At 47.6% G+C, this 26,895-nt stretch overlaps 2 protein-coding genes across 2 annotated transcripts in view; one reads left to right on the top strand and one right to left on the bottom strand.

The window, feature by feature from the left end:
- Window positions 1-5,341, top strand: part of MAPK8IP3 (mitogen-activated protein kinase 8 interacting protein 3) — an 81,938-nt gene extending 76,597 nt beyond the window's left edge. The window contains exon 32 of the mRNA XM_066576502.1: window positions 2,442-5,341. Within this exon, the coding sequence (XP_066432599.1) occupies window positions 2,442-2,566 (125 nt within the window). The 3' untranslated portion in view covers window positions 2,567-5,341. The remainder of the gene's footprint in view (window positions 1-2,441) is intronic.
- A 9,191-nt stretch (window positions 5,342-14,532) lies between these two features.
- On the bottom strand, window positions 14,533-26,895 carry NME3 (NME/NM23 nucleoside diphosphate kinase 3). The gene is made up of 5 exons (XM_066576511.1): window positions 26,823-26,895; window positions 24,654-24,784; window positions 20,924-21,025; window positions 20,724-20,836; window positions 14,533-18,933 (listed from the first exon to the last, which is right to left on the bottom strand). Exons 1-5 carry the CDS (start codon window positions 26,866-26,868, stop codon window positions 18,816-18,818), a joined length of 510 nt encoding a protein of 169 aa, XP_066432608.1. The 5' UTR covers window positions 26,869-26,895; the 3' UTR covers window positions 14,533-18,815.

Genomic DNA, 26,895 nt, shown 5'->3' with positions numbered 1-26,895 from the left:
ACGGCCGTGACGGGCTCCGCCGCGAAATTCCGCGGCGGAGCCCGTCACGGCGCCCCCCAGGAGACCCCATACTTACCTGCAGATCCGGCGTCCTCGCTCCCGCATGACGCTTCCCCGCCCACCTCCGTTGCGTCATTTGACATGCCCACCGCGTCATATGACGCGGCAGCGGTGGGCGGGGAACCGTTTTCACACTATCTTCTGCTGTGCTACAGCGGAAGATAGCGTGAACGGACGGCTTCCATTGACTGCAATGGAAGCCGTCCGCGCGTACACCCGCGGCTAATAGAGCATGCCGCGAGTGAGGACGGGTGAATTCACGGTGTGGAATTCCGTGGTGGAATTCAGCACCGTGAGCACTGAGCCATTAGGTTCAATAGAACCTAATAGCTGCGGGCAACGCAGCGGATTTCCGCCGCGAATTACGCGGCGGAAATCCGTTTGTGGGAAGGAGGCCTTAAAGTGGCTGTTACACTGAACGATAATCGTTCGGATTCTCGCTGGATTGCAGGAATCTGAACAAAAACTGTTCAGTGTAAATGCCGGCAGCAACTGAATGATGAACAACAATTCATTCAGCATTCCGTTTCTGCAGGCATAAAAATCAAATGATGACCTGTTTACATTGAATGGAGGCGGATGGCCAGAATAATTTCCAGCCTGCTCCGCCACCGTTCACAGATCAATCCTCAATCTTGTTTGAAAGCACAGGAGCAATTATTGTTGGGATGGCTGTTTGGTGCCAAAGCTGAAGTTGTCCTGCCTAAAAGGACCCTAAGACATTGCTGACCTATCTTCAAGATAGGTCATTAATATCCGATTGGTGGACATCAGACACTTAGGACCCCAGCTCATCAAAGAGGCAGTGGCAATCGCCCTTTTCAGGATAGTGACATGACGTTCTTAAGGCCAGCTGCACACGGCCGTGACGGGCTCCGCTGCGAAATTCCGCGGCGGAGCCCGTCACGGCGCCCCCCAGGAGACCCCAAACTTACCTGCGGATCCGGTGTCCTCGCTCCCGCATGCCGCTTCCCCGCCCACCTCCGCCGCGTCATGTGACATGCCCACCGCGTCACATGATGCGGCGGCGGTGGGCGGGGAAGCGTTTTCACGCTATCTTCCGCTGTGCTACAGCGGGAGATAGCGTGAACGGACGGCTTCCATTGACTGCAATGGAAGCCATCCGCGCGTACACCCGCGGCAAATAGAGCATGCCACGGGTGAGGACAGGAGATTTCACGGTGTGGAATTCCGCACCGTGAGCACTGAGCTATTAGGTTCAATAGAACCTAATAGCTGCGGGCAACGCAGCGGATTTCCGCCGATCCGTTCGTGGAAAGGAGGCCTAAGTCACATAGCCTTCAAGTGAATGGGATTGAGTTGCTATACCCAGTATAGCTGCTGTGAAATGTATGGTGCTGTGCTTGGTATTCTGTGTCACCGAGTGCGCAGCTACTTCAAACAGCTGGTTGTGGGGTTCTGGAGGAGTGGAATTTCAAGTGGTTGTCCGTTTACAAAATCACTTTTTAAATTGAAAGCCAAATCACTTAAAACAGCAAAACAAATGGGCACTTACCCTCCTCAGCGCCGTCGATCCAGCCCTGCAGCTGCGCTATTCTTCTGGTCTCTGTTGACTGCGTAAGTCAGGTGACCACTGCCTGCCAATCAGAGGCCACAGCATCACCGTTTGGAACTCCTACCGTCATGGCACGCAGGATGTGAGCACTGATGCCAGGAGAATGGGTATTGATGTTGCAATCTATAATTGGAAGGCAGTGGTCACCTGACTTCCCGTTACCAGAGCCAAGGAGAACAGCGGGGATGGATCGCCGAAGCTGAGAAAGATAAGTTGGTTTTGTTTCAAGTAATTTGGTTCCAAATTTAAATAGCGATTTTTCTAATCGGTCAACCCCTTCAAAGTGGTTACTGACTGTTCATGATTAATGGGCACATTGTTGTACGCAAACCACATGGCCATTAACCATGAACAGTCAGCAGCCAATTATTAGTGAGCTACAGCTTTTGGCCGCATAGCAGCCACATCTCAGCCACGCAGTGAATGTTCGTGGGACCGTACCCTAAGAAAGCACCTATCGAAGGCCACTAATGTTAATGAAGCATGGATGTTCTAATTCCGTGACCTCCAAGCTGTGACTCTCCAGCTATTGTGAAATTACAACCATCAACATACTAAGAAAAGTAGTTTTGTAAGCGCTAGAAAGCCACGGCTCGGAGACCACTGCTCTAAAGGTTTTACAAATTCTTCAAGTGAGGATCAATAGTTTTGACATAGAATGGGGCCATAGCTACCAGCCGTGCACTCTTATGTCTATCTTCCTACACTTTGCTATCACCATGTTATTTCTATACTCATGGCACCACTGAACTCTGGGGAAGCAAAGTACTGGTGGATTAAAGGATTGATGCCATATTTTTTTCAGGGGATGGAGAAGATGATGAGACGGAAGAGCATTCTGGAGATGGTGACAACCAGACTAAACCAGTACTTTCTAAGGCAGAGCGAAGCCATATTATTGTGTGGCAGGTCTCCTACGTCCCTGAATAAACGCACCCTTAGCCTTGTCCCCAGAATGCCAAGACGCCTCCTGCTTCCCTGCACCCGCTGGAAATACCAAACTGGAACTTTGATCTAACTCTGCGCAATTTTTCGGCCTGTGTTTTGCTGGGCTTCTCATTTAATTCTCTCTCTGATGTGCCCAAACATCTCAGAAAGCTCCAGAACATGGTGGCTCATCCATAGGCTCCTGCAGTCTCTATTTATTTCTGTTACATTCGGAACAAATTCTCATGTGTCTTGTTCCATGGCCTAAGAGTGATGAACTGGGTGACTAAATATCCTCTCTGCCAGGCTGGTGGCATCATGGTTTTAATATCTAGTCTGGCACTGATCTGCTTGGTGGGTTCCAATATGGATTGTGTGGGACTGAATTAAAGATGATCATTGACCAAGATGCTCACAAATGTTCAAGTCTGGGCTGGACTGGATCTGTGCAAGCATTAATTTTTTTTTCCCATGCCAAAAGATTCTGATAAAATGTACATTACTGATATTCAACAGAATCAAATTAGTTAATTAGCATCTACATTTCTGCCCCCATGTGAAAGCCGAACACATCTTATCAGTATTGGTATATTGCGTCGTTTGTATGAAATGCCCAAATTTCAAGGAAATTTCCATTTACGGTAAAGGAGATCAAATTAGCCGGAGGCGATTGTTCAACTTTTGAGAAGAAAGCCGAAAGAGTCCTGATGCATTGCAACAGATGGGGTGCAGTAACTTCCTTAAGTCCTTTGGCCTCATGTATACTAGCTCAAAAAAAATGGCCTTGTTAACGGGAACCAATCAGAGTTCAGCTTTCCTTTTTAAAATTGCACTGAAAGAATTAAACACAGGCTCTGATTGGTTGTTTATGAGCAATAAGTAGGGTAGAAGTACAATTCCCATGATTGCCTGTCAGTCATGTAGTTCCATAGCTGGAATCCACAGATTTTAGGTTACATACAATGAGAGCAGGATGACAAGAATGAAACTCTGCATACAGGACAGAAATGCTGTCACATTGCAGAACAATTTTTGGAGATTTCTCCTTAGTTTTTAACAGGTGATACCCAATACATATAGATATTTCATAAAGGGGCTGTGTGAGATGTTTTTCACAGAAACAGCGCCACTCCTGTGCAAAGATTGTGTGTGGTATTGCGGTTCAGCCTCATTCATTTGAATGGGACTGAGCTGCAATACCACACACAGCCTATAGACACGGGTGGCGCTGTTTCAGGAAGATAGCAATTATGTTTTTCTAATCTCATACAACCCTGTAAAAGGGGTATTCCAGTTACGGGGTGATTTTTCAAGTTTTCACCTATCCGTTGGATGGGTGAAAAAAACTAATAGATTGGTGGCGATCCAACCACTAGCTAGGACCCTCACCAATCCTGAGATTCCATTTTCGCCGTCCTCCTCACTTACTGGTAGTTCCATCCATTTTCAAAGGGACTACTGATAGTTAAGTACAAAGCGCTCAGCTATTTTAGTCAGCCCCATTGAAATGAATGGGGCTGCGGTGCGCTAGCGCAACTTGCCCTCCATTTCAATGATGTGGGAGAAGCGAGGAAGTGAGGCGGATGCATCAGTGGAGGGTCCCAGCGGCTGGACGCACACCAAGCTATCAGTTTTCACCTATCCAGTAGATGAGTGAAAACCTGAAAAATCTGCTCATGACTGTAATACTCATTGAAGGCTACGTTCACACCTGTGGCTCCAAAATGTCGGGCAAAATAGTGCAGCATGATGTACTATTATGTCCAGGAAAATACCAGAATGCATGCCTGAAACTGGATGGACCCCCTTATGGTCCGGCACCGTTCAGATTGGGCATATACCAAATCAGCACTTCTGTTTTTTGGTTTTTTTTTAAGTGACAGTGCTGGTGTGAACTCAGCCTACATCAAAACTATAGTCTAGTCTACAATTTTAGTCTAAAGAGAATTCACAATAGGGATCATGAAGAGGTAGAGCTGTAGTTGAACCGCCATCCTCCTCCAAGACCCAATTGCTTATTGGTTGCCACCCCTCTTATAGGTCTGTAAGTTCCAAGGAGGACGTGTAGCACCAAATAGCCCCACAGTGCTGCCAATATTGGGGCAAGGGGTCTTCAACAGCACAAGGAGGTGGGCCTTACTTTAATTTCACTATGGTGCCTCATCCACTGGACAGATAAATGTATAATTTATCATTCCATCAGCCAAATGTTGAAAACACCAAGCGAATGAATGTGGCAAATGGACTCACTCAGCATAAATGATGAAGGCATCAAGGCTTGGGAAGAACCTGTGTTCAAGATTACTTGATACATATCATACATTTCAATGACCAATGGTAGTGCCGGGACTGAACAAATTAATCTAAAAATCGCTATTTCCCTAGATGACGACTTCCCTGCATGTGATCCTGTAGCTCCCGCACTGCCAGAGTGCCTCCAATACTCAGTGTTGCAGGATTTTCTGGGAGTTCAGGGGTTAAACAAGAAAAAGCACATTTACTAATTTGCCAGCAAAATTATATACAGTGCTCGGCTCTAACAGCTCGTTCTACCTACGGCAATGACATATGTAAAGAGAGTGTCACAAGGGGGGCTCTAATGTGTCTGTTCCAAAAGGCTTGTAAACTCCGCCGTGTGTCCCGTCTGTCTTCTGGTCTTATGGGTGGCATTATGTAAAGACAGCTGTATGAATAACGCTCTCTGCTTCCTCTCTCTCCCCCTTGTGACATGAACACCATGTAATTGTTATGTATGTAATAAATGTATTAAAAAATGAATGCAGGACCCTGGTGTTGTGTCATGTTAACGGCCTTAAGACCCTTTCAAGAATACTGAAGGCCATAGATGGTTGTTGACTATCTGATTTCTACGATACCCTATAGACATTACATCCAATCAGAATCTGTGGGATCTGCCAGCAAGCATAGACTGAACAATCACTACATTAGGAACGGTTGGCGTGTCACATCTTGTGATCTAGTAACATGGCCGCATTACAAGCTGCTCTCAGATAATGTGACCTCTCCTCTGTGGAGTAGAAGACATTTGGCAGTCATGGGTAAACATGGTGACTTGAGTGACTTTGACCACAGGCAGATTGTTGGTGCCCGGAGGTGTGGTGCCAATAGTTCTGAAACAGTCGCACTTGTTGGCTGTTCCCAAACCACAGTATGAAGAGTGTACCAAGACTGGTTGAACCACGGACAGACATCCGACATCACATAGCAGCAGGCCACGTGTGGTTGGTCGTAGAGGTGAGCATCGGGTGGTACGTCTAGTATCTCAGCAATCATGTACCACAGTGGACCAACTGACCCAGCGGTACAATAGTGGGGAAGTTATATAAAGTTCCAATGACCATGCGGTGTACCTTGCATCGACTGGCAATCAATAGTTGAAGACCGACATGTGTGCCCCTGAATAATCGCCTCATATGGACCTTGGACACATGACAGAAGATCATTGAAGTGATCAGTCTCGTTTCCTGCTGAACCATAAGGATGTCTGGGTCCACATCTGGCAGCATAAAGCCGTAGTCCATGGGTGCACAGGCTAGTGGTGGTGGTGTCATGGTCTGGAGAGTGTTTTCCTGGCATGACCTAGGACCGCTGGTCATCATACAACAATCCTTCAGTGGTGAATGCTAGAGATCGGTTACCTGACCATCTGCACCCATACTTCAGGAAATCTTCCCCGACCACAGTGCCATCTTTCAACAGTACAATGCTTCGTGCCGTTGAGCTCAGATCACTAGAGTGGTTGGAGGAATACAATAAATTCTCCACACTGCCTTGGCCCCCAAACTCAAACATGTTTGGGGGCTTTCAGAAGGCATTTAAAGGGTTAACAGCCACAATCGGCAGGAGTGCTGATCAGAGCTGTTGCTGGCTGTAAAAAAAAAAGCCAGCACCCATATTGTCTGGAGAGGGATTGGCCCTTCCCCGATACATACCCCAAACCCACAGGACGTAACTGTATGCCCTGTGTTGTTAAGATGTTACATAGTGTGCTGTAATATAGTGTAGGTATAAAGTTTGGAACCAGAGCTCAGATCTCCATGAACAAGGGGTAGATTGTGGAGGGTAGGCTTGGTGGATGGGCATTGATATGTGGATCTTACCATACTGTATGCGATCCTATACATATTTTTGTTTTTGTTCCCAGCTCCACAGCAATGTAAATTAAAATTATGTAGCAAGTTTCTTGTGGGATAGGGAAAAAATGCAAAGTGGGTATGTTGGATTTTTTTTGCATAGTTTTAACAACTAGAGGGGAGTCATTCTGCAATTTTACAGCATGGTACAGAATCAATGGAACCAATGGAGTACGGCCAGGTCATGAGATATTGTGAAATCAGACAAGAGAGAACCTTCTGGAAGAAGTCTGAAAATAAAAACAGATTAATTAAAAAAAATAAATCTAAACTTAACATGGTACCATTTCTTTAAAATCTACAGTAGTTGTCTCTGCTCGCACAGTGGAACCTCCGTCACAGATCTGGTCCAAAGTACTGGGCAAAACAGTGCAGCATGTTCTGCCATTGTGTATAGTAACATCCGGGCAGCATGAAGGAAACCTGATGGAGCCAACTAGAGATGAGCAAACCTACTCGTTTCGATTAATTACTCGATCGAGCACCGCGATTTTCGAGTACTTCAGTACTCGGGTGAAAAGATCTGGGGGGCGGTGTGGCGCGCGGGGGGTAGCAGCAGGGAACAGGGGGGAGCCCTCTCTCTCTCCTTCTCCCCCCCACTCACCCACGGCGCCCCCCGAATCTTTTCGCCCGAGTACGGAAGTACTCGAAAATCGCAGTACTCGGGCAAAAAAGGAGCGTGGCCGAGTAGGCTCGCTCATCTCTAGAGCCAACTGTAGTCCTTGTAGTCAGCTGACCGCCGTTAATGTCTGATGTGCTAAACCCGGCACTTCCGTGATCTTCCTGTATGATGGAGCTGAATGACAGAAATCAATACAACAGATACTAACAAGAGTTTTCGTCGTCTTCTGAAATATTGCATTTCTGAACGGAATTATCAGATGGCATACTATAGGAATCATGTTGACACTATTAGATTAATCGAGTTGGGAGGGGACAGTTTCTCCTTATGGAGAGTGCCAAATAGCAATGAAGCAATTAGAGACCATGAAATGCTCCTCTGGGAAATGTAGTATGCAAATATGAAATAGTACAATGCCTCTGCAGCGCCACCTACTGGAAATCTAGTGGCACATGACGAGCAGATTAAAACAAAAAACAAACGCAAGTTTCCAAATTCTATTTTATTACAAAAAGGGAAGTCAGTAATACAAAACATTCTTTTTTCCTTCGTCCTGTAAACATATTATTTACTTACCCCCACCCAACCCATTGTGCCCGATTGTACCCAACAACCTTACCAATGGACAATCGTAACAAAAACGTAAACTTCAGTCTGTAAAAGAACCTGATCCTTTAATGATATCACTCGGCCTGCAATGATCTGATGTCTATGGCCGTCTTAACTGTAAGCAATCAATCAGCAGGATAAAGACCCCGAGGCCGCGTTCACACAGAGCAGCTGCCGGGAACAGATTGGCCATATGTAGAAAGCTTCCAGATAAGACTCCTCTCCTTGTAACATGTTCCAAGCTTGCATGCCGCAACTGTGTTTTAATGCCATTATCGTTAAAACAAGCAAAAATGAATAATATATACGTGCGCCAATGATCAGACAAACGCTAATCATTCACTTTTCGCTCGTCCATTTCATGCAGGCATGAAAAAAAATAAAAAACAAAATTGGCTCGTTCACTTATTGTTTGGTTTAAACAGCGGTTGTTGAGACGTTCTCAGTCACTTATACAGTAAAACTGAACAATTCCTTGAGTGAATGAGCCAGCGATGTATCTGCTGTATAAACAGGCTGAACGAGCGATGGATGATGTAGTTTGTTCATTCAAAAGACAATCGTTTGGTGTAAAAGGACCCCGAATGTAATGTGTTAACTCCTTACACCCCTCCCAAGGTCCATACTGGGCAAAGACCATCAGATGATCAGGCTGACCTGATGGATTGCAGTAAAAGGAAGACTTTTGTACTAGTAGAAACCCTGGCACCCCCTACATTCAGCATACAGGGCCTTCATTTACTGGACCCCAATGACAATCAGGGGATGTCGACATGTTGCAGAATTTCGATGGTTGATTTTGGTGTGGATTTGGACACAAGTTTCACCCCCTCCTTTGAAGAGATGAAAGTCTAAAAGCCTAAAGCACAAATTGCCAAGCCACAGACTAATAAATCCACACAAGTCAATGAATGTTCTCTATTGTGTGTGGATGAGAGGTCTTGAAATCTTGGCCACATTGCCTGTACTATAAAATGCCACAGAGAATCCACAGTATTTCCACAACATGCGGACAGGTCCTAAATATCATAACACCCACATACTAATCAGAGACCATGTGTATCAACGGGGTCTTTACCATACATTGTGCAATAATGCCCTGTGTGAATGACCAATTCTTCAAGTGATCATTAGACCCTGATAAACCAGGCTCGTCATACTGTCCAGCCCATAGGCATTAGCAATGTGTAATGGAAATGTAAGTTTACATGATTCACGGGAACCTGTCCCTCCCCTACAGCGCCATAAACTAGGTTATGGTGACCAGAAGCCAGGTGATTTTTTATAGTCACCCTTTTCTGGTTCCTACGCTGTCACCCGCCGAAGATCGCACACCCCACGGCAATGTGACTCCTCTGAAATTGCCATGTGCGTGTTCTCCCACGCAAGTCTATGGGGGTGCACACACTCGGCAATCTCACAAGAGTCACACTGCCGTGTGCGTGACTTTCGGTGGGTGACAGCGTAGGAACCTCTCCAGCAGCAGGACAGCTTAGCTTATAGTGCTGTAGGGAGGCGACGGGGTCCTTTTAAGGATCACAGAGATTTAAAAGATTGGCCAGAGATAGAAAAAAACATGGGTCTTTTCTTCCAGAAGCAGCGCACCGCCTGTCCACGACTTGTCCCATATTGCAGCTTGGCTCTATAAGGGTATGTTTACATAGAATATCTGTAGCATTTACATCAAAGGTGAAATTTGCATATCCGAAGTGTGCAGAATTTACAAGAACAAGTCATGCAAAAGAGATTTTAGCACATTTCATCCATACGGTGCAGATCTTAAATCCGCAGTGTCACGTACGCAGGGCGAGGGCGAGGAAGGAAAGGCTCTTAGGTTGTGGAGTGACTGGTACCCAACTTTCCAGACTCCTGAAAAGCGACCATGAGCCACAGCCACAACTCTACAGCAACCCACCTGGCCCTGCACTTATTAACAATTTGTCCCTCACTGGACAAGAGGAGAGAGGGGAAGGGACGATACCTATCGATCCCACCTCTGGTCCTCAAACACTCTGCAGTATTGCAAGCTGGCAGTCGTTAGAATACAGGCTGGTTTGTATTTAGCGTTCTCCGACTTCTGCACGCATGCGAAGCGGAAACTCAAATCACCAACCTGGTCAGTTCTAACGCACTCCAGAGCTCTACAATATGCATACAAAACGCTGCCACCACCAATTTGGTTACGGTAAATTGGAACCCGATTTCTGAATACAATCTTCGGAGAATATGGTTTCGTGTGACACGGACGAGGCTCACTAATTAATTTAAAGTTTAATTCTCAAAGAATAGAGCAGTGCTTATTTACAGAAAAAATACGAAAATGATGTTACAAGATAATGGCAAGAGACTTACATATGATATCACAAACAGTAAAATAACAGGGATTAAAAGAAGAGTGTTACCATTCTTTGGCGTGGAGTCGCGCCAGAACTGCGGACCAGACCTCACGTATAGTGACCTCCAAGGGGCTGACGCTGAGCACACATTCGTGTGCGATTTTTAAACTCTCACTGGGGTAACTCCCACATAGTTCCTTCCAGCCCCCATGGGGGTTGGCTCATCTTGGAACACATAATTCCCTGAAATACATATTTCCTTCATAACTCCGTGTGGGTGTGACCCACCATGAAAATATGACAACGATGTTTCCTGTTGTGATTTTACGTGTGTTTTGAGCCCACGCATGAGTAGTTTTGGACGCATCTGATCCGAGATACGCAATTCTCGGTTCCTGAGCGTCGTGCAAATGTGGGAATCCCTGCATCTTATTAGCGGGGATACAACGTTCCACAAAATATCCACGTCATCGGGCTGCGACGTACAGATCTTTCATAATTCCTAAATTACATTTTCCTTTGTCTTACGGGCACGTTCTTTTGTTAACTTTGCCTCCAAAAGTTATCAGGTCAGTTACGACCATTTGGACCAGTAAGGGAGGGAAAGAGCTACTAAGGTGTGAAGCCTATTTCCTCTCCTTATTTCCTAACAAACATTTGCTGGCTCTGGCTCCAGAGGGGCTGTAGGACATCAAAGACCCCCTGGGGGAGAAGTGTAACAGCCTTTCCTGAAGTCTACTTCAAAGGTAGCTCAGCACTCAGCTTTCCTATATGCGGAAAGACCATTAACTCTTCTCTCTACAAACTATACAAAATGACTGACAGACTACAATTTTCACATCACAATGCATATCTATCAATCTCTTATCTTTATCTGTCACTCTGGTATCTATCTACCCTTCTAATCTCTATCTAGTAAGGGGGAAGGATGTCAGCTCAGCTTTTCTAGTGTCCTGAACGTCAGCTGATTGATACTGGACAGCTGGGGGGGACACTTTATTCAACTCTTTTTACTACACCTCCCCTTTTTAGAGTGGGTGTAGTAGGTTGATCCCACAGATCGCCTACGAAACCCACCTCTGCTCCGCTCTGCTGGGACAGAGCAGCCTTCAGGGATGAAAAGGAACACTCCCAATTGGTGGTCCAGCTGACCAACTGTAGCTGATGCTCTTTTGTCTCAGGCATCTGCCAAAACCTTTGGCGCAGATCCATGATAGTTATGTATTGGGCCTTGGCCAGCCAGTCCAATAGCTCAGCGAGGCGGGGCATCGCATAAGCTTCAGACACAGTGATGACGTTCAACTTGTAGTCCAGACAGAACCGGGTTGTCCGGTCCTCCTTTGGCTCCCGGACTACAGACGAGGCCCATGCACTCTGGGGCTTCTGGAAGATGTCCAGGTGCAACATCTCCTCATCGTCCCACTTCATATCTGCCTGCACCTCTGGGGAGACTTGGTAGGCAGACTGCCTACCCAGGGGACGGCTTCCAGTGTTCACCTGGTGAACTGTCAACTGGGCCATCCCTGGTTTCCCAGTGAAAGCAGACATGAAGGGGAGTAGGCCTTCCTGCAGCTGGGACCGCTGGCCCCCAGAAAGCTGCAGGCTGTGATCTGTGTCCCTGATGGATCCGTCCACCAGCGGGGTGGCTAGCAGATCCACATGGATATTACCTTCATCGGGCACAGAGAGAGGTTTCCTCGTGAGGTCCCTCAACACCCCCAAGCTGGCATCAGAATGCCCAGCGGCCTGGAACTCCTGGCTGGGAGCAGCCAGGGTCGATGTCAAGTACAGGACCCCACTGGGGTCAGACAGTATGTCAGCTGGATTCTGGGGGAATGCCACCTCTTTCAATCCAACTGGGCATACTTCTGGGTCAGCGTTGTTTACTGGTCGGCTTTCACCTGCCGCATCACACCATGCGATGGTACGTGCAGGCTCTGACCGAGCACAATTCACATTGCTGTTATTTCTTGGACCACTGTCCATACTTATTACCAGAGATATGGGGGAATCCTCTGTGACATCACACATAGTTGTGACATCACTGAGGACCACAGTGTCACAGGACACCTCAACATTATTAGGCTGCGTCAGTTCAGTGAGCTCAAGAGTGGTGCACATCGCGTCATCGCTGCCACTGCTACACCATTCAAGAGCATCACCAACCTCCGCAGGAACACACATGACATCAACATTTTTATTCATAGCAACAATGACTTCATACTTGTGCATTTCATCAGATCTTAGCAAAACATTGGCAGGCAGGTCATCAGATACCTCCACCTCCCGCAAATCCCTCCCTGCACCCATATCGGGATCCACCCGGATCATAGGCAGGGTAGGGTGGGTGTCCCCAATTTCCATCACAGTCACAGTCCTTTCAGGAATCATGTCCGTGGGGGACACCAGTTCAGTGTGCATGATGGTCATCTCTGCATCAGTATCATGCAGCTCCATAGTCACAGTCTTTCCTACAGCCATGGTTTGCCAGTTGCCAGTGTCCTTTCTACTACCCCCACCTGCCCGGATAATACCTGCGGCAGGCTCAGGAGGCTTGGAGAAGGGGGCTGTCTTCACGTCAGGGCAAGTGGCGCTGACGTGGCCCACTTTGTTGCAGGAAAAACATTGGCGTGTCTCCCTATGAGACTTGGAGGGTGGAGAGGGAGCAGACCCCCCTGAGGATCTAGGCAAAAGGGGTAAGAGTTGGTCAGAGTCACTGTTCTGCTTACCCTCTCTCCAGCTGGTTTCAGATATCTGAAGACTCGGTCTCTGGTCAGCGACGTAGCTGTCTGCAGCTTTGGGGTCACAGACCTGAACACACTGGTGGATGTCCTCCGTACCAGTCTCCAGGAACTGCTCCTTCAGCATGATATCTCCCAGGTCCACAGACTGGGTGATGGGTTGTCCCTTGGTCCACTTCCGGATCAGGGCTGCTTTGATGACCTCGTAGTCACCATTCTGTTCTTGGGGCACTTCCATAAGCACCTCCAGGGCCTTGCCCGTAAGCCCTGGGGTCAAGTACCTGGCCCATTGCTCAGTGGGCAGCTGGTACTGGTGGCAGACCCATTCAAAGTCCCTCAGGAAAATGTCCAGGTCTCCGTCTTCCTCTAGAACAGGGAAGAAATCTCGTTGGGGTTGCACGTTCCTCGTGCCGTTGGACTCACATGACCGTGCTCTTAAAATCTGTGCGTCAAGTTCGGCCATTCGCAGCCTGTGCTTACGCTCAGCTTGGCGTTCTGCGGCTTCTTGCTCTGCGGCTTCTCGCTGTGCCTGGCGTTCTGCGGCTTCTCGCTGTGCCTGGCGTTCTGCGGCTTCTCGCTCTGCCTGGCGTTCATGCTCTGCGATTTCTTGCAGCTTGCGAACAAATTGCATGTACCGCTTAGGGTTCTTTGCACTCAGCTGTTGTAGAGCCTCTCGGATAGGCAAGTCAAAGTCCTCATCTCCGATGGAGTAATCCATCTCTGTATCGGGGTTCGCTGTGGTTTGGTGCGAGAAATCGTCTTCTCCCAGCACCTCGGTCACCGACCCCCTTAGCTTAGCGGCCTGGCTTCTAGTTGCCATCTCCGCAGTTGCTTTGCCAAACAAAAGATAGAATAGAAAACAAGAAGAAAGGGGAGGGGACTGTCTGGGGATATCGTAAGTCTCTTACACAAAAAGCACTGAGTGAAACCTCGTAAGAAGGGCACCAATCTTCGCAAAGACTGGGTGCTTCTTTTCGTACAAGGACTAACTGCTTAATCCTGGCACGAACGTGTTAACGTTATCCCACCGCTGCCACCAATTTGTCACGTACGCAGGGCGAGGGCGAGGAAGGAAAGGCTCTTAGGTTGTGGAGTGACTGGTACCCAACTTTCCAGACTCCTGAAAAGCGACCATGAGCCACAGCCACAACTCTACAGCAACCCACCTGGCCCTGCACTTATTAACAATTTGTCCCTCACTGGACAAGAGGAGAGAGGGGAAGGGACGATACCTATCGATCCCACCTCTGGTCCTCAAACACTCTGCAGTATTGCAAGCTGGCAGTCGTTAGAATACAGGCTGGTTTGTATTTAGCGTTCTCCGACTTCTGCACGCATGCGAAGCGGAAACTCAAATCACCAACCTGGTCAGTTCTAACGCACTCCAGAGCTCTACAATATGCATACAAAACGCTGCCACCACCAATTTGGTTACGGTAAATTGGAACCCGATTTCTGAATACAATCTTCGGAGAATATGGTTTCGTGTGACACGGACGAGGCTCACTAATTAATTTAAAGTTTAATTCTCAAAGAATAGAGCAGTGCTTATTTACAGAAAAAATACGAAAATGATGTTACAAGATAATGGCAAGAGACTTACATATGATATCACAAACAGTAAAATAACAGGGATTAAAAGAAGAGTGTTACCATTCTTTGGCGTGGAGTCGCGCCAGAACTGCGGACCAGACCTCACGTATAGTGACCTCCAAGGGGCTGACGCTGAGCACACATTCGTGTGCGATTTTTAAACTCTCACTGGGGTAACTCCCACATAGTTCCTTCCAGCCCCCATGGGGGTTGGCTCATCTTGGAACACATAATTCCCTGAAATACATATTTCCTTCATAACTCCGTGTGGGTGTGACCCACCATGAAAATATGACAACGATGTTTCCTGTTGTGATTTTACGTGTGTTTTGAGCCCACGCATGAGTAGTTTTGGACGCATCTGATCCGAGATACGCAATTCTCGGTTCCTGAGCGTCGTGCAAATGTGGGAATCCCTGCATCTTATTAGCGGGGATACAACGTTCCACAAAATATCCACGTCATCGGGCTGCGACGTACAGATCTTTCATAATTCCTAAATTACATTTTCCTTTGTCTTACGGGCACGTTCTTTTGTTAACTTTGCCTCCAAAAGTTATCAGGTCAGTTACGACCATTTGGACCAGTAAGGGAGGGAAAGAGCTACTAAGGTGTGAAGCCTATTTCCTCTCCTTATTTCCTAACAAACATTTGCTGGCTCTGGCTCCAGAGGGGCTGTAGGACATCAAAGACCCCCTGGGGGAGAAGTGTAACAGCCTTTCCTGAAGTCTACTTCAAAGGTAGCTCAGCACTCAGCTTTCCTATATGCGGAAAGACCATTAACTCTTCTCTCTACAAACTATACAAAATGACTGACAGACTACAATTTTCACATCACAATGCATATCTATCAATCTCTTATCTTTATCTGTCACTCTGGTATCTATCTACCCTTCTAATCTCTATCTAGTAAGGGGGAAGGATGTCAGCTCAGCTTTTCTAGTGTCCTGAACGTCAGCTGATTGATACTGGACAGCTGGGGGGGACACTTTATTCAACTCTTTTTACTACACGCAGTGTCAACAGTTTGCTGCAGATTTTCACCATTTGCAGCATTTCTGTGGATTCTCAGCAGAATCACTACAGTGTTTTTGCAGCAATTGAATCTTTTGAGAACATATACAATGGATTGAGTTGAGCTGCAATACCACACACAACCTGTTACCAGCAGTGGTGCCATTTCTGGAAGAAAGTTTTCCCAAGCCTGAATAACCCTTTTAAGAAAACCCATAAAAAAACAAAACAGGGCAAATTCTTTACATTTCATATAAATCCCCATTACGAATATGGTTTGGAACTGGCATTTAAGTGACAGCTAATTCAGATCATTGATCCCAAGCTGCAGTCTCTGGCATAACATATATATTTATTCTTTTTAGGATATTGTCCTGGGCAAAAGCTGAAAATTCATGCTACAGCTATACTATATAGACCCGCCTCATAGTTGGGCCGTACTATACTTCAATCACCATAAGGTTCAATGGTGTTCTAAGTTTGGTCCAGTAGAATAGCAGTGGGTATGGCTGTTGCCGCCATATTATGGCTGAGTGAGCGCTTAGTAGCTACTCTACAGTGCCAGGCAGAGCAGTGGCTTGCCCAAGAAGTGCAGAAATCTTCTGGATAGTGTAGATGGAGTATTTTCCACTGGTGGTTAGCTCATGACAATGCTCCTCAGGAGTGTAATGCAGAAGGAGTGGATCTATTGCGTTACCGCCTGATCTCCCAAGGGCAGCTCCAAGAGGTCCCCGCTCTTCACCCTTTAACCCTTTCCAATCCACTGTCTGACGTCTAAAGACATTATGATTTAAGGCTGTACAGCTCAGATCTTGGAAGACGTCCGTTGGGGTTCTCTTACTGTATATTGCAAGCCTCTATGCTGTCGGAGCCTATCCAACGTGTCACCTCATGCAGTACTGGCTTTAGCCAGCAGATAGCGCCGTTGTATAATGTCAGAAAAAGAGTAAGCCCCCTAGGAAAACCAGGATACAAATTGGATTGGAAAGGGTTAAAGGTGGTTACCTCAGCACAGTGAAAGCTGACTTGGGCAGATGAAGTCACCAGTGCATCAGGTTAAGATGGAGTGAGATAACAGGCCGAGGTCAGGAGAGGCAGAGTTCATACAATAAATAAGCTGGAGGTTGGTGTGGGTGGTGTTTAGACAAGACTCAATCAGCAAACCGGCCAAGGTTGGGATTGGCAGAGTTCGGGAAAGCTGGAGGGTCAAAACAGAGTAGCAAGCAGAATACAGACACATCTGCATTGAAACACTAGGAATCTTATTGCTCAGGCACCTTTCAGAGAAAGACGTGCCATACATAATATAGGAAGGGCCAACATAATTTGGGAACAGGAAGGCTGGGTGAGTTCACTGGCCCTTTGAGAAGCGGCTACACAAGAACCAGGAACAGGGGGAATAATTGGTCACGGGCCTCTCAGCAGATGGGAAGGCAAAAAATGACAGCAACCAGTGTTAGAGGGAGGTGAAGCTAGTGGCGACCACAGGAAGCAATGCATTGCCTGGTAGCCTAGATGCAGCCTACTTCAAGACTTTAAGAACAGTGGTTCTAAGGAAACTAAAGCTTTCAAGAAAGTGGGAGGTTGTAGAGGAGACGATCTCCAAGTAGTTTTTTCAGTCTTTGCCCAGGATTACACAGAGGTACAGCCCTGCTAGATAGATCAGGTAAACAATTGATCAATGGTCTTGTGCTATCCAAAGACATCCATTACTTTGGTCAGTGGTCTGCAGCGGTTGTGACACAGCTACTAGCATGTACCTGGACACAATAGAACAGCAGCATCATATAGCGGACGGACATTCTGGAAAATCCCTCTAAATACATTCAAATGTTACCATAAAGGCAAAGAGGAGTATGAGGATCTTCACTATTATAATGTATGGTGGTGATCAGTCCTGGGGTAAAGCTTGTAGACATTACTGCAGTCAGTCTGGCCATGAGGGTGAAAAGAGTGACAATTCAAGTAAGGAACGAGACATGATCCTGATATAAAAGGCATTAATGCCTACTGTTAGAAGTACTGGCGGGGGAGAAGCTCATTCCTTATCTCTACTTTTGTGAAGAGTTAAAGAAAACCTCCAGCCTCCTGCAGAAATAGACAGTGGAACGCGGACTATTACCCTTCAACGTGTTCCCCGTTGGTTATCTAGGAAGCCATGAAGCATGAACGCAAAGGTTGCAGTTTGGCTTGGATCTGAGCTCCGAGTCACAGGGCCACACTGACTGCTTTCCAACAACAACACAACGGGAAGGCATTTTTTCCCTTAAATGAGGAAAATTGGCTTCTACCTCATTGGGTTTTTTTTGTCTTCCCCTGGATCAACATTGGCGGGTAATAGTTGAACTAGGTGGACATGTGGCTTTTTTTTTGGCCTTACTAACATGAAGACTGACAGCTCTCGCTCTACACAAAAGGGGAGAGAGCTTTCAGTCTTCATGTTGCAGGTGGGAACAGGCCAGCACAGCTCAGCTGCAGGTCAAATTTCAGAGTTTACTAATTTTGAAATGCCGCAGCATTTCAGAATAAAACAATCACGGGGGAAATAGGCGTGCCTGTTCCAGGTTCATGCCGCCCATGGTTCAGGCTGTATGAACCTGCTGGCAGAATCCTTTTAAGCATGGGTGCAAAACATACATCTGAAGGCCAAAGGGGATGTTAACACATCAGGATTACCACCGATGAGTATTTTACAAGAGGATCCACAGCAGAAATCGGAGGCGAACACTCCAACTTCTGCAGTGGATGTGCTGCAGATCCACATAAGATTCAGCTCTATTATTCAATGGAACTAATCTGCAACTTTTTGTGTGGTATCTGAGCTGATGTTTTCCACTGCATGTGAATAGGGTATAAATACAGCATTCACTTGCATTGGATGCGGAGTGTATGAACATACCCTTACACCCACAGCAGTGTCATTTGAGAATATCTGTAGGAGACTGAAGGGTTACTTTAATATTGTTTAGGACTCACAAACCTTATCAGAAAACCTAAGTGCTGGCTGGACAGAACTCGGAATAAATGCCCCTGGGTAAACATCACCCCTTGGTAAATCTGAAACCCTTTACGTTCAAGTTCCGTCTCCAGCCTTTGGAATAATGATCCGAACGAAAAAAAAAAAAAAAAGTAAAAGCCCTGTGTAACTTGTAACAGCTCCATCCGTATCTATCCCATATATATTTACTCGTAGATCCAGCTCTCAGCATTGTCCTGCCAGCAGACAATCTCATCTGGTCTAAACCAGAGAGCAATCTCCCGCTGGGCACTTTCTCTGGAATCGCTGCCATGGATTATATTCCTGAAAGAAGAGGAAAAAGAGATCATGCACCAGTACTGCAGAAATATCCAACCCTTACACTGTAAGGGAAACCCTATCAACAAAACACAGTCACTTACATGGGGCTGACAACACAGGATGGATGGAACAGAGGCATGTTGGGGCCCCCCCATCCTGCGCTCGTCCGAAGAATAAAGTTCCTCTTCCTCCTGGCTCACACTCCAGAGAGGAAGAGTACATGCAGGCAGCCTCCTCTATCGGAGTTTATGTGAGTTATTGACACACCCAAGTGTTTCATTGCTCCCATAAACTCCAATGGAGATATACATGGCCACCTCATCTACACTTTTCCGGAGCTCCACACAGGGGCAGGTAGACCCCCATTCTGCCAATATATGGGGATTCCAAAGAGTGTCACACAATGCACCATCAGTACTTAAAGGAGTTGTCCAATCACACTCACACATTTTAAAATCAAGTCCAAATTACTGTAGTTAAAACAAACCGGTGCTTACCCTCCTCAGCACCCACGATGCAGCACTGCAGCCCAGAGACTCTCTTGGTATCTGTTGACAATGGACATCAGGTGACCACTGCCTGCCAATCAAAAGCCATAGTATCACCTTTCCAAACTGCTGGCATCAAGCAATGGTCACTTGACTTCTACTGTCAACAGACACCAGGAGAATCGCGGGGCAAAGGCGCTGGCTTTTTTGGGGTGCTGAGGAGGGCAAATTTGTTTTAACTTATTTGGACTTAAATTTTAACGTTTGTGTAAATGGACAACCATTTTAACCCCTTAAGGACATGGCATATTTTGGGCTTAAGGACGCAAGGATTTTTGGCGGATTTTCTTCTCCGTTTATCAAGTCATAATTTTTTTATTTTTCCGTCGACGCGGCCGTGTAGAGGCTTGTTTTTTGCGTGGCGAACTGTAGTTTTTATCGGCGCCATTTTTGGATACATAGACTATATCGTAAAACTTTTTTTTTTAATGATAGCAGGGAGAGAAAACGCATCAATTCTGCCATAGATTTTTTTTTTACAGCATTAATCATGCAGCATAAATAAGACAATCCATTTTTTTCTGCGGACCGGTACGGTTACAACGATACCAAAATTCTTACATTTTTTTAGTTTTTTTCCACTTTTCTGCAATAAAAACCCTTTTCTTGGAAAAAATTTTTTTTTAAATCGCTGCATTCAAAGTCCTGTAGCTTTTATTTTTGATGTACGGAGCTGTGTGAGGGCTTATTTTTTGCGAGACGAGCTGTAGTTTTTATTGGTACCATTTTGGGGTACATACGGCTTTTGTGATCTACTTAGATCGCGGCAGGGAAGGGGTTAACAGCGGGAGGGGGGCGCATCTCCGATGCCCCCCGCTGTTGCAGCGGGACGCCGGCTGTGCCTGGCAGCGGGACGCCGGCTGTGCCTGACAGCCGGCCCTCCGCTGCGGGATAGCGCAGGATCATATGTGATACCGCGCTATCCGCAGGACGTAAGTTTACGCCCTGTTGCGGGAAGTACCCCGCTCCCAGGACGTAAACTTACGCCCTGGAGCGGGAAGGGGTTAAAGGCGTTTTCCCACACCTTAAGACTGCTTCACATCCACTCTGTCCTTCCTGTATCACCCAATCACTGGCTACAGAAGGTCACTGCTGCGGCCAGTGATTGGCTGCAGCAGTCATACATCCTGGTCAGCAGCAACCAGGAACGACAGTAGTAGTGAAGCAATTTTAAGTAATGGAAAAAGCCCTTGAACTACCCCTGCAAGATCTGAGAACCATACAGTCCATATATTTGTATTTTACCTGCTAACATCCACGCAGAAATCTCCCCGAATAGTGCCTGGCAACGAGTCAGCTGGATTGGTCTCCCCAAGCATAAGTCGGGCAGTCTTCACCACGTCTAAACCCTGCCAGACCTGTATAAACGAAGTTCGCCGTTAGATAATAACAAAGATGGGAGAAGCAGGACTGATTATAATTTGCCAATGATTGTCAGCCCTTACCATGGCAACCACAGGTCCAGAACCCATATACTTCACGAGGCGGTTATAGAATGGACGGTCCCGCAGGTCAAAATAATGTTCTTTTAGAAGCGATTCTGATGCCTGTAATGAGACAAGACAAAAAAAAGCTTCATACACACTGAAAAGTCGAGCCACGGGAGACCCGGTGAGCTTTGTTTCTTTGGGAGAGGGGAGGGAGGTGGGATTTCACATTATCAGTGATGGCATAATACTTTGTGGGCAGTCTGATGCTTCAACCCCTAATCTAGTAGCAAATGCAACACAGCCCCATTCATTTGCCTGGTGAGGAGCTGCACTAATCTGTCAAAGAAGCCACAAGCACCAAGGCGTCTTCCTTCTTGTATCCAATCCTTATGCCATCTATGGCATCACAAGAGAATCCCGTTTTGGGCATGTCCACACAGAATGCAATTTCCGCAGCAGAAAAACCTGCTTGTATTACATGCGGCATTTGCAGCAGATTTGCAGTGGATTTCACCTCCTCATTTGAAAAGTGGAAATCTGCAGGATAAATCGGCATGCGGAGGATTTCAGATCCGCACTGCATGTCCTTTCCATGCCAATTTGTTCTGCACCATGGCGCATATTTATAAAAGACGGCTTTGTATGGCCCGTTTTAGATAAGGCCCGTTAATAGATTTGTTACATCTTGAGCCGACCGCGCTCCTCCTCCTCGGATCTACAAAGGTAAAACATGGTGCCGATTTTTTAATGCAGAATTCTGGCATAAAAATAATTCTGTATTTCCCCCCATCTGTAGGAGATTTTTTAAAATCTGTCCCACTTGCTTCCGGCTGCTCTCCCACTTGCTTCCGGCTGCTCTCCCACTTGCTTCCGGCTGCTCTCCCACTTGCTTCCGGCTGCTCTCCCACTTGCTTCCGGCTGCTCTCCCACTTGCTTCCGGCTGCTCTCCCACTTGCTTCCGGCTGCTCTCCCACTTGCTTCAGGCTGCTCTCCCACTTGCTTCAGGCTGCTCTCCCACTTGCTTCAGGCTGCTCTCCCACTTGCTTCAGGCTGCTCTCCCACTTGCTTCAGGCTGCTCTCCCACTTGCTTCAGGCTGCTCTCCCACTTGCTTCCGGCTGCTCTCCCACTTGCTTCCGGCTGCTCTCCCACTTGCTTCCGGCTGCTCTCCCACTTGCTTCCGGCTGCTCTCCCACTTGCTTCCGGCTGCTCTCCCACTTGCTTCCGGCTGCTCTCCCACTTGCTTCCGGCTGCTCTCCCACTTGCTTCCGGCTGCTCTCCCACTTGCTTCCGGCTGCTCTCCCACTTGCTTCCGGCTGCTCTCCCACTTGCTTCCGGCTGCTCTCCCACTTGGTTCAGGCTGCTCTCCCACAAGCATCAGTTTAAATGCGGCATTTTACAGCATTTTCAAACACGTTCAACAGCGTTTATAGATGCGCCCAATCATTGCCATGGGTGATTAGATGCATAAAAAAAATTATATACATCGCTGAAGGCACTAAAATAGAGCAGACAGTGTTCGAAAATCGCAGCGTTTCTGCTAACACGCTTGTCTGAGAAGCCCTGTTGAAATCAATGGAGTTGTTTTACAGCGTTCAGCGCAACATTTGAAACGACACGCTAAATGCTGTAAAAAACCTCCTATGTGAGGGCTCACTCACACGAGCGCATGCTTGCCACGTTTTTACACCTGACCGTATATACACGGCCATCTGAGGCATTGGTTTCCAATACATTTTTTTAAATGGCAAATACACGGCGCGTGATAACGTCGACCCGCTGAAAATAGAACATACGCAACTGAAATACGTCTGGCGTATATACGGTGGCCAAAAAGATAGTTCTAGAACTATTTTTTGGCCCATATACGCCGGTGGGTCCCATAGACTCCTATGGGAGTAGGGGGAAAAAAAGGGAGAAGGAGACATTATAGTCCAACGCAGCGAAAAGCTTAGAGGTGCCTCTATATAGGCATTGGAAGGCATCTCGAGGATTTTTACAGAGTAAGGGTTTACCTGGGTGCAGCGTATTTTTTTCACTAAAAACTATGCTCTCAGTCGTGTGAATGGGCGAGAAAACGCTGGCCGTGATCGCGGAAAAACACCCATTCACGTGGTTTTACGGTGCCGGCAGCCAAACGTAAAAACGCCTACACTCAGGTGTAATGAGCCCTGAGATCAGCCTAATACTGCAGACGCTGTGGATTTTCCATACAGAAGTTTCCCCCACAATATCTGCAGTATCAGTACAAGCCAAGGGGATAGGATTTCAAGAAATTCACTAGATTGCATGCTAATTTAGGATTTGGATTGGTGGTGGATTTCTCCCATTGGGTTTAATGGAAAGTCAATATCTGCAACAAGTTCCAACTGCTGTGGATTCTGCTGTGGTTACAGATGCCCCTACCTGCTGTGGTGGTTACAGATGCCCCTACCTGCTGTGGTGGTTACAGATGCCCCTACCTGCTGTGGTGGTTACAGATGCCCCTACCTGCTGTGGTGGTTACAGATGCCCCTACCTGCTGTGGTGGTTACAGATGCCCCTACCTGCTGTGGTGGTTACAGATGCCCCTACCTGCTGTGGTGGTTACAGATGCCCCTACCTGCTGTGGTGGTTACAGATGCCCCTACCTGCTGTGGTGGTTACAGATGCCCCTACCTGCTGTGGTGGTTACAGATGCCCCTACCTGCTGTGCTGGTTACGGATGCCCCTACCTGCTGTGCTGGTTACAGATGCCCCTACCTGCTGTGGTGGTTACAGATGCCCCTACCTGCTGTGGTGGTTACAGATGCCCCTACCTGCTGTGGTGGTTACAGATGCCCCTACCTGCTGTGGTGGTTACAGATGCCCCTACCTGCTGTGGTGGTTACAGATGCCCCTACCTGCTGTGCTGGTTACGGATGCCCCTACCTGCTGTGCTGGTTACAGATGCCCCTACCTGCTGTGGTGGTTACAGATGCCCCTACCTGCTGTGGTGGTTACAGATGCCCCTACCTGCTGTGGTGGTTACAGATGCCCCTACCTGCTGTGGTGGTTACAGATGCCCCTACCTGCTGTGGTGGTTACAGATGCCCCTACCTGCTGTGGTGGTTACAGATGCCCCTACCTGCTGTGGTACTCATGTAGGGACATTTTTAGTAAAAGTTACAGTAAAATAAAAACCAAAAGCCTTTCCGTACCTTCTCCCTGTTTCCATACAGAGTCTCCCCAGGTCCCCCACCGGTCTCTGCATCTTGGCCTCCATGATGATGCACCGCATAGACATGTTACCGCTGCAGCAATCGCATAAGTCAAGATGTCACTGCAGGAGGCCAGGAGAAGCCGGCCGCGGACCAGGCAGGGATCAGTATGGGAAAGGGGTGAAAATGGAGAATGTGAATACCCTATTTTCTTCTTCTAACCATTCTCCGGCAGCACACCTGCACAGGAATTTACCAATTTGGGATTTCTTGCAGGCTTGCTGCAGCAAATCCACCCGTGTAAACATACCCGAAGGGCTCTCTTTAGATACAAACAGCTACTTTGGGGATGATGGCACCGCCATCTCCTATGAGGGATGCACTACTGCGGCCCGAGCACAACGCAATATTCCTCGATAGTGGTAAAGTTGTACGGTGAGATCAGAACTAATGCGTTTTGTTGTAAGGTGCCCATTAATCCCCCCCGCTAAATATGGAGCACATAGGTGAGTCACAGACGACTGACCCGAACAAACAGATATAACATTTCCGCTTGTGTGCGACCCACCTGCATTAGCTTCATTGCAACCAATCGGAAGCCCTTCCTCTCGAAACGCCTGATGATGTCGCCGACCAGGCGCCGCTGATAGCCATCAGGCTTTATAGCCAAGAAGGTGCGTTCATTAATCCCCGTCCAGGCTGTAGAGAAGAGCAGAACAGTAAGTACAAAGACTGACCATTTTGACGCGGATTTCCCGCTGCAGAAAATCCGCGCCATTTGCGTTTCATGTAACGTATCCCGAGGCTCCTGGCGCCTTGTGTTGTTGTCTTCGCCGCTGTCTGTTTTCCGTTTTCTATGCACAAACAGCACAGGGATAGTAGAGGAGGTCTAATATATGAGACGATCACCTCTTTGGTCTCTAGGTTTCCATCCCTGTCCGTTTTTTTCTTGGGCTGGATACAAAAGCGTCGTCCTCCGTGGCAGGGGTCGCCACCATGTGTCGTCTCACATATTATACCCTAACGCTCAGTCCCGGCGTCCGTGCCTACGCAGACGGAAACCCGCAGAGGAAAGATACTTACGCCCATGGGAGAGGCCTTATGTGGGTTCTGATGTACCGTACAGCGGGCCATAATGATGCGTTGTAACGAATCCGCAATTAGCCGTACGAACAATCCCACGGGCCGAGGAAAATGGACGACCTAAGAGTCATCTCAAAAAAATAAGGCCACGTGTCACACGACCGTTTTTAGCAATACGCAGCGATGCATTCACGGGCGTGTATTCTGCGCATGCACTTTGGTCATAACAAAAAACTTTTTTAAAACTTTTTTAAGACTTTCCTGCGCACAAAAAAAGGCGCATATTGAAGTAATTAACGTAAATCACCCATTTCAATAACTGGGAATATGCGTGCATGCTTTTTTGCGCAAGCAATTACGCAACACCCATTGCGCAGATGCGCACGTAAATGCTCTTACACCTGTGTGACACCCGCCTTAGGCCGGGCTCACACGAACGGGTCATATTCCACATGCGGCACACCGCGGAAATAAACTGCGAATGGTCACGGTAGATCGCAAATGTGATTTTTTTTTTTTAAAGCGCGGATTACGCATGTGCACAGCGAATCTTCCACGCGGAAAACCGATCGCAGACGGGGAAACTAAACCAAAAAGAGTCTCCGTCCGTCTCTCATGGGCTTCTCAATACATTCCGCTTGCTAGTTCCGAGCGATTCCACCACTGATGCAATGTTCATTACGCACGGGTGACGGAACGCACGCATTATTGACTTCAGCGGAGGCCGTCCGCGTGGAATCTACGCTAAAATACAGCAAGCTTCGATTTTTCTTCCACTCGTGGAATCCGCAACTTGTAACATGAGTGCGCAGGAAAATGTGAAGAGACATGTTTTTCAATGCCGCTGTTTTACCGCGGATCTGACAGCGATGGCGGAATCCGTCATTCAAATCCACTGGTGTGAAAAAAGGGTCTGACACAAAACCGCCATCGCAAACAATCCGCTTTCCCATATGGAATCTGTGACACTTTTCCCCCCCCCCCTCGTCGCAGATGGAATGTAAGGAGGATTCTGTTCACTGACAGCAAGCAGAGATTTGGGGAGTGAAGCACTGAGGCAAATAAAAACATTAGAAAGTTGCAGAATTTTTCATGATTTTTTTGTTGTTGTTATTAATGGGGCGGCCTCATGAAGTGCAAGCCATAGAGTGGGGGTGGTCTCATACAAAAGCGGCCATGCGTCTGGTTGCTATGGGTAACCACGCCACTTTTGCACTACTTTACATTAGTGCCCCCCTTAATGCATGGCCTCTCTGAGACACCTGCTTGCTGCGTGCCGATAGTCGCCGCCCTGGGGTGTATGCGCATGTAATACAGGCCGCCGTTTTTTTTTTGCACGCACATTTTTGCGCTGTGTGAAGGCACAGTTACAGCGTATGGGGCAGCGGTACGGCGCATTTCCTGCGTTTTGCGCAGTGGCGCACCTTTCCTCTTGCACGATTTTACCCCTGCTATAGACTTCTACCAGCACAAGCCGGCATGCAAGGGGTTGCACAGCTCAGTGCTGGACACACAAAGCGGACAATGCACTACAGACAGGACGGCCCTCTGCTGCCCCCAGCACTGCACAGGCCGCCCGACGTACTGACTGCAGAGCAGCGCCGGTAACCCGAGCCCCCGAATAACCGGCACCCCCCTCTACCCCGAGCCTCACCGGTGGGGAAAATGTGCGCGAAGATGGTCAGCACCAGGCAGATCATGGCGAGAGTGGGAGAAGCGGGGCCGCG

Source organism: Eleutherodactylus coqui, chromosome 8 (genome assembly GCF_035609145.1).
Source record: "Eleutherodactylus coqui strain aEleCoq1 chromosome 8, aEleCoq1.hap1, whole genome shotgun sequence".
NCBI lineage: Eukaryota > Metazoa > Chordata > Amphibia > Anura > Eleutherodactylidae > Eleutherodactylus > Eleutherodactylus coqui.
Note: the sequence above shows the minus strand (reverse complement) of the source record. Positions and strands in the feature narration are given on the sequence as shown.

Coding starts and splice junctions, on each gene's coding strand:
- NME3 (XM_066576511.1), bottom strand. CDS start 26,868: ATGATCTGCCTGGTGCTGACCATCTTCGCGCACATTTTCCCCACCG. Junction 24,785..26,822: donor CGCGCACATTTTCCCCACCG/GTGAGGCTCGGG, acceptor TCTTCTCTACAG/CCTGGACGGGGATTAATGAA. Junction 21,026..24,653: donor TTGCAATGAAGCTAATGCAG/GTGGGTCGCACA, acceptor GTCTCATTACAG/GCATCAGAATCGCTTCTAAA.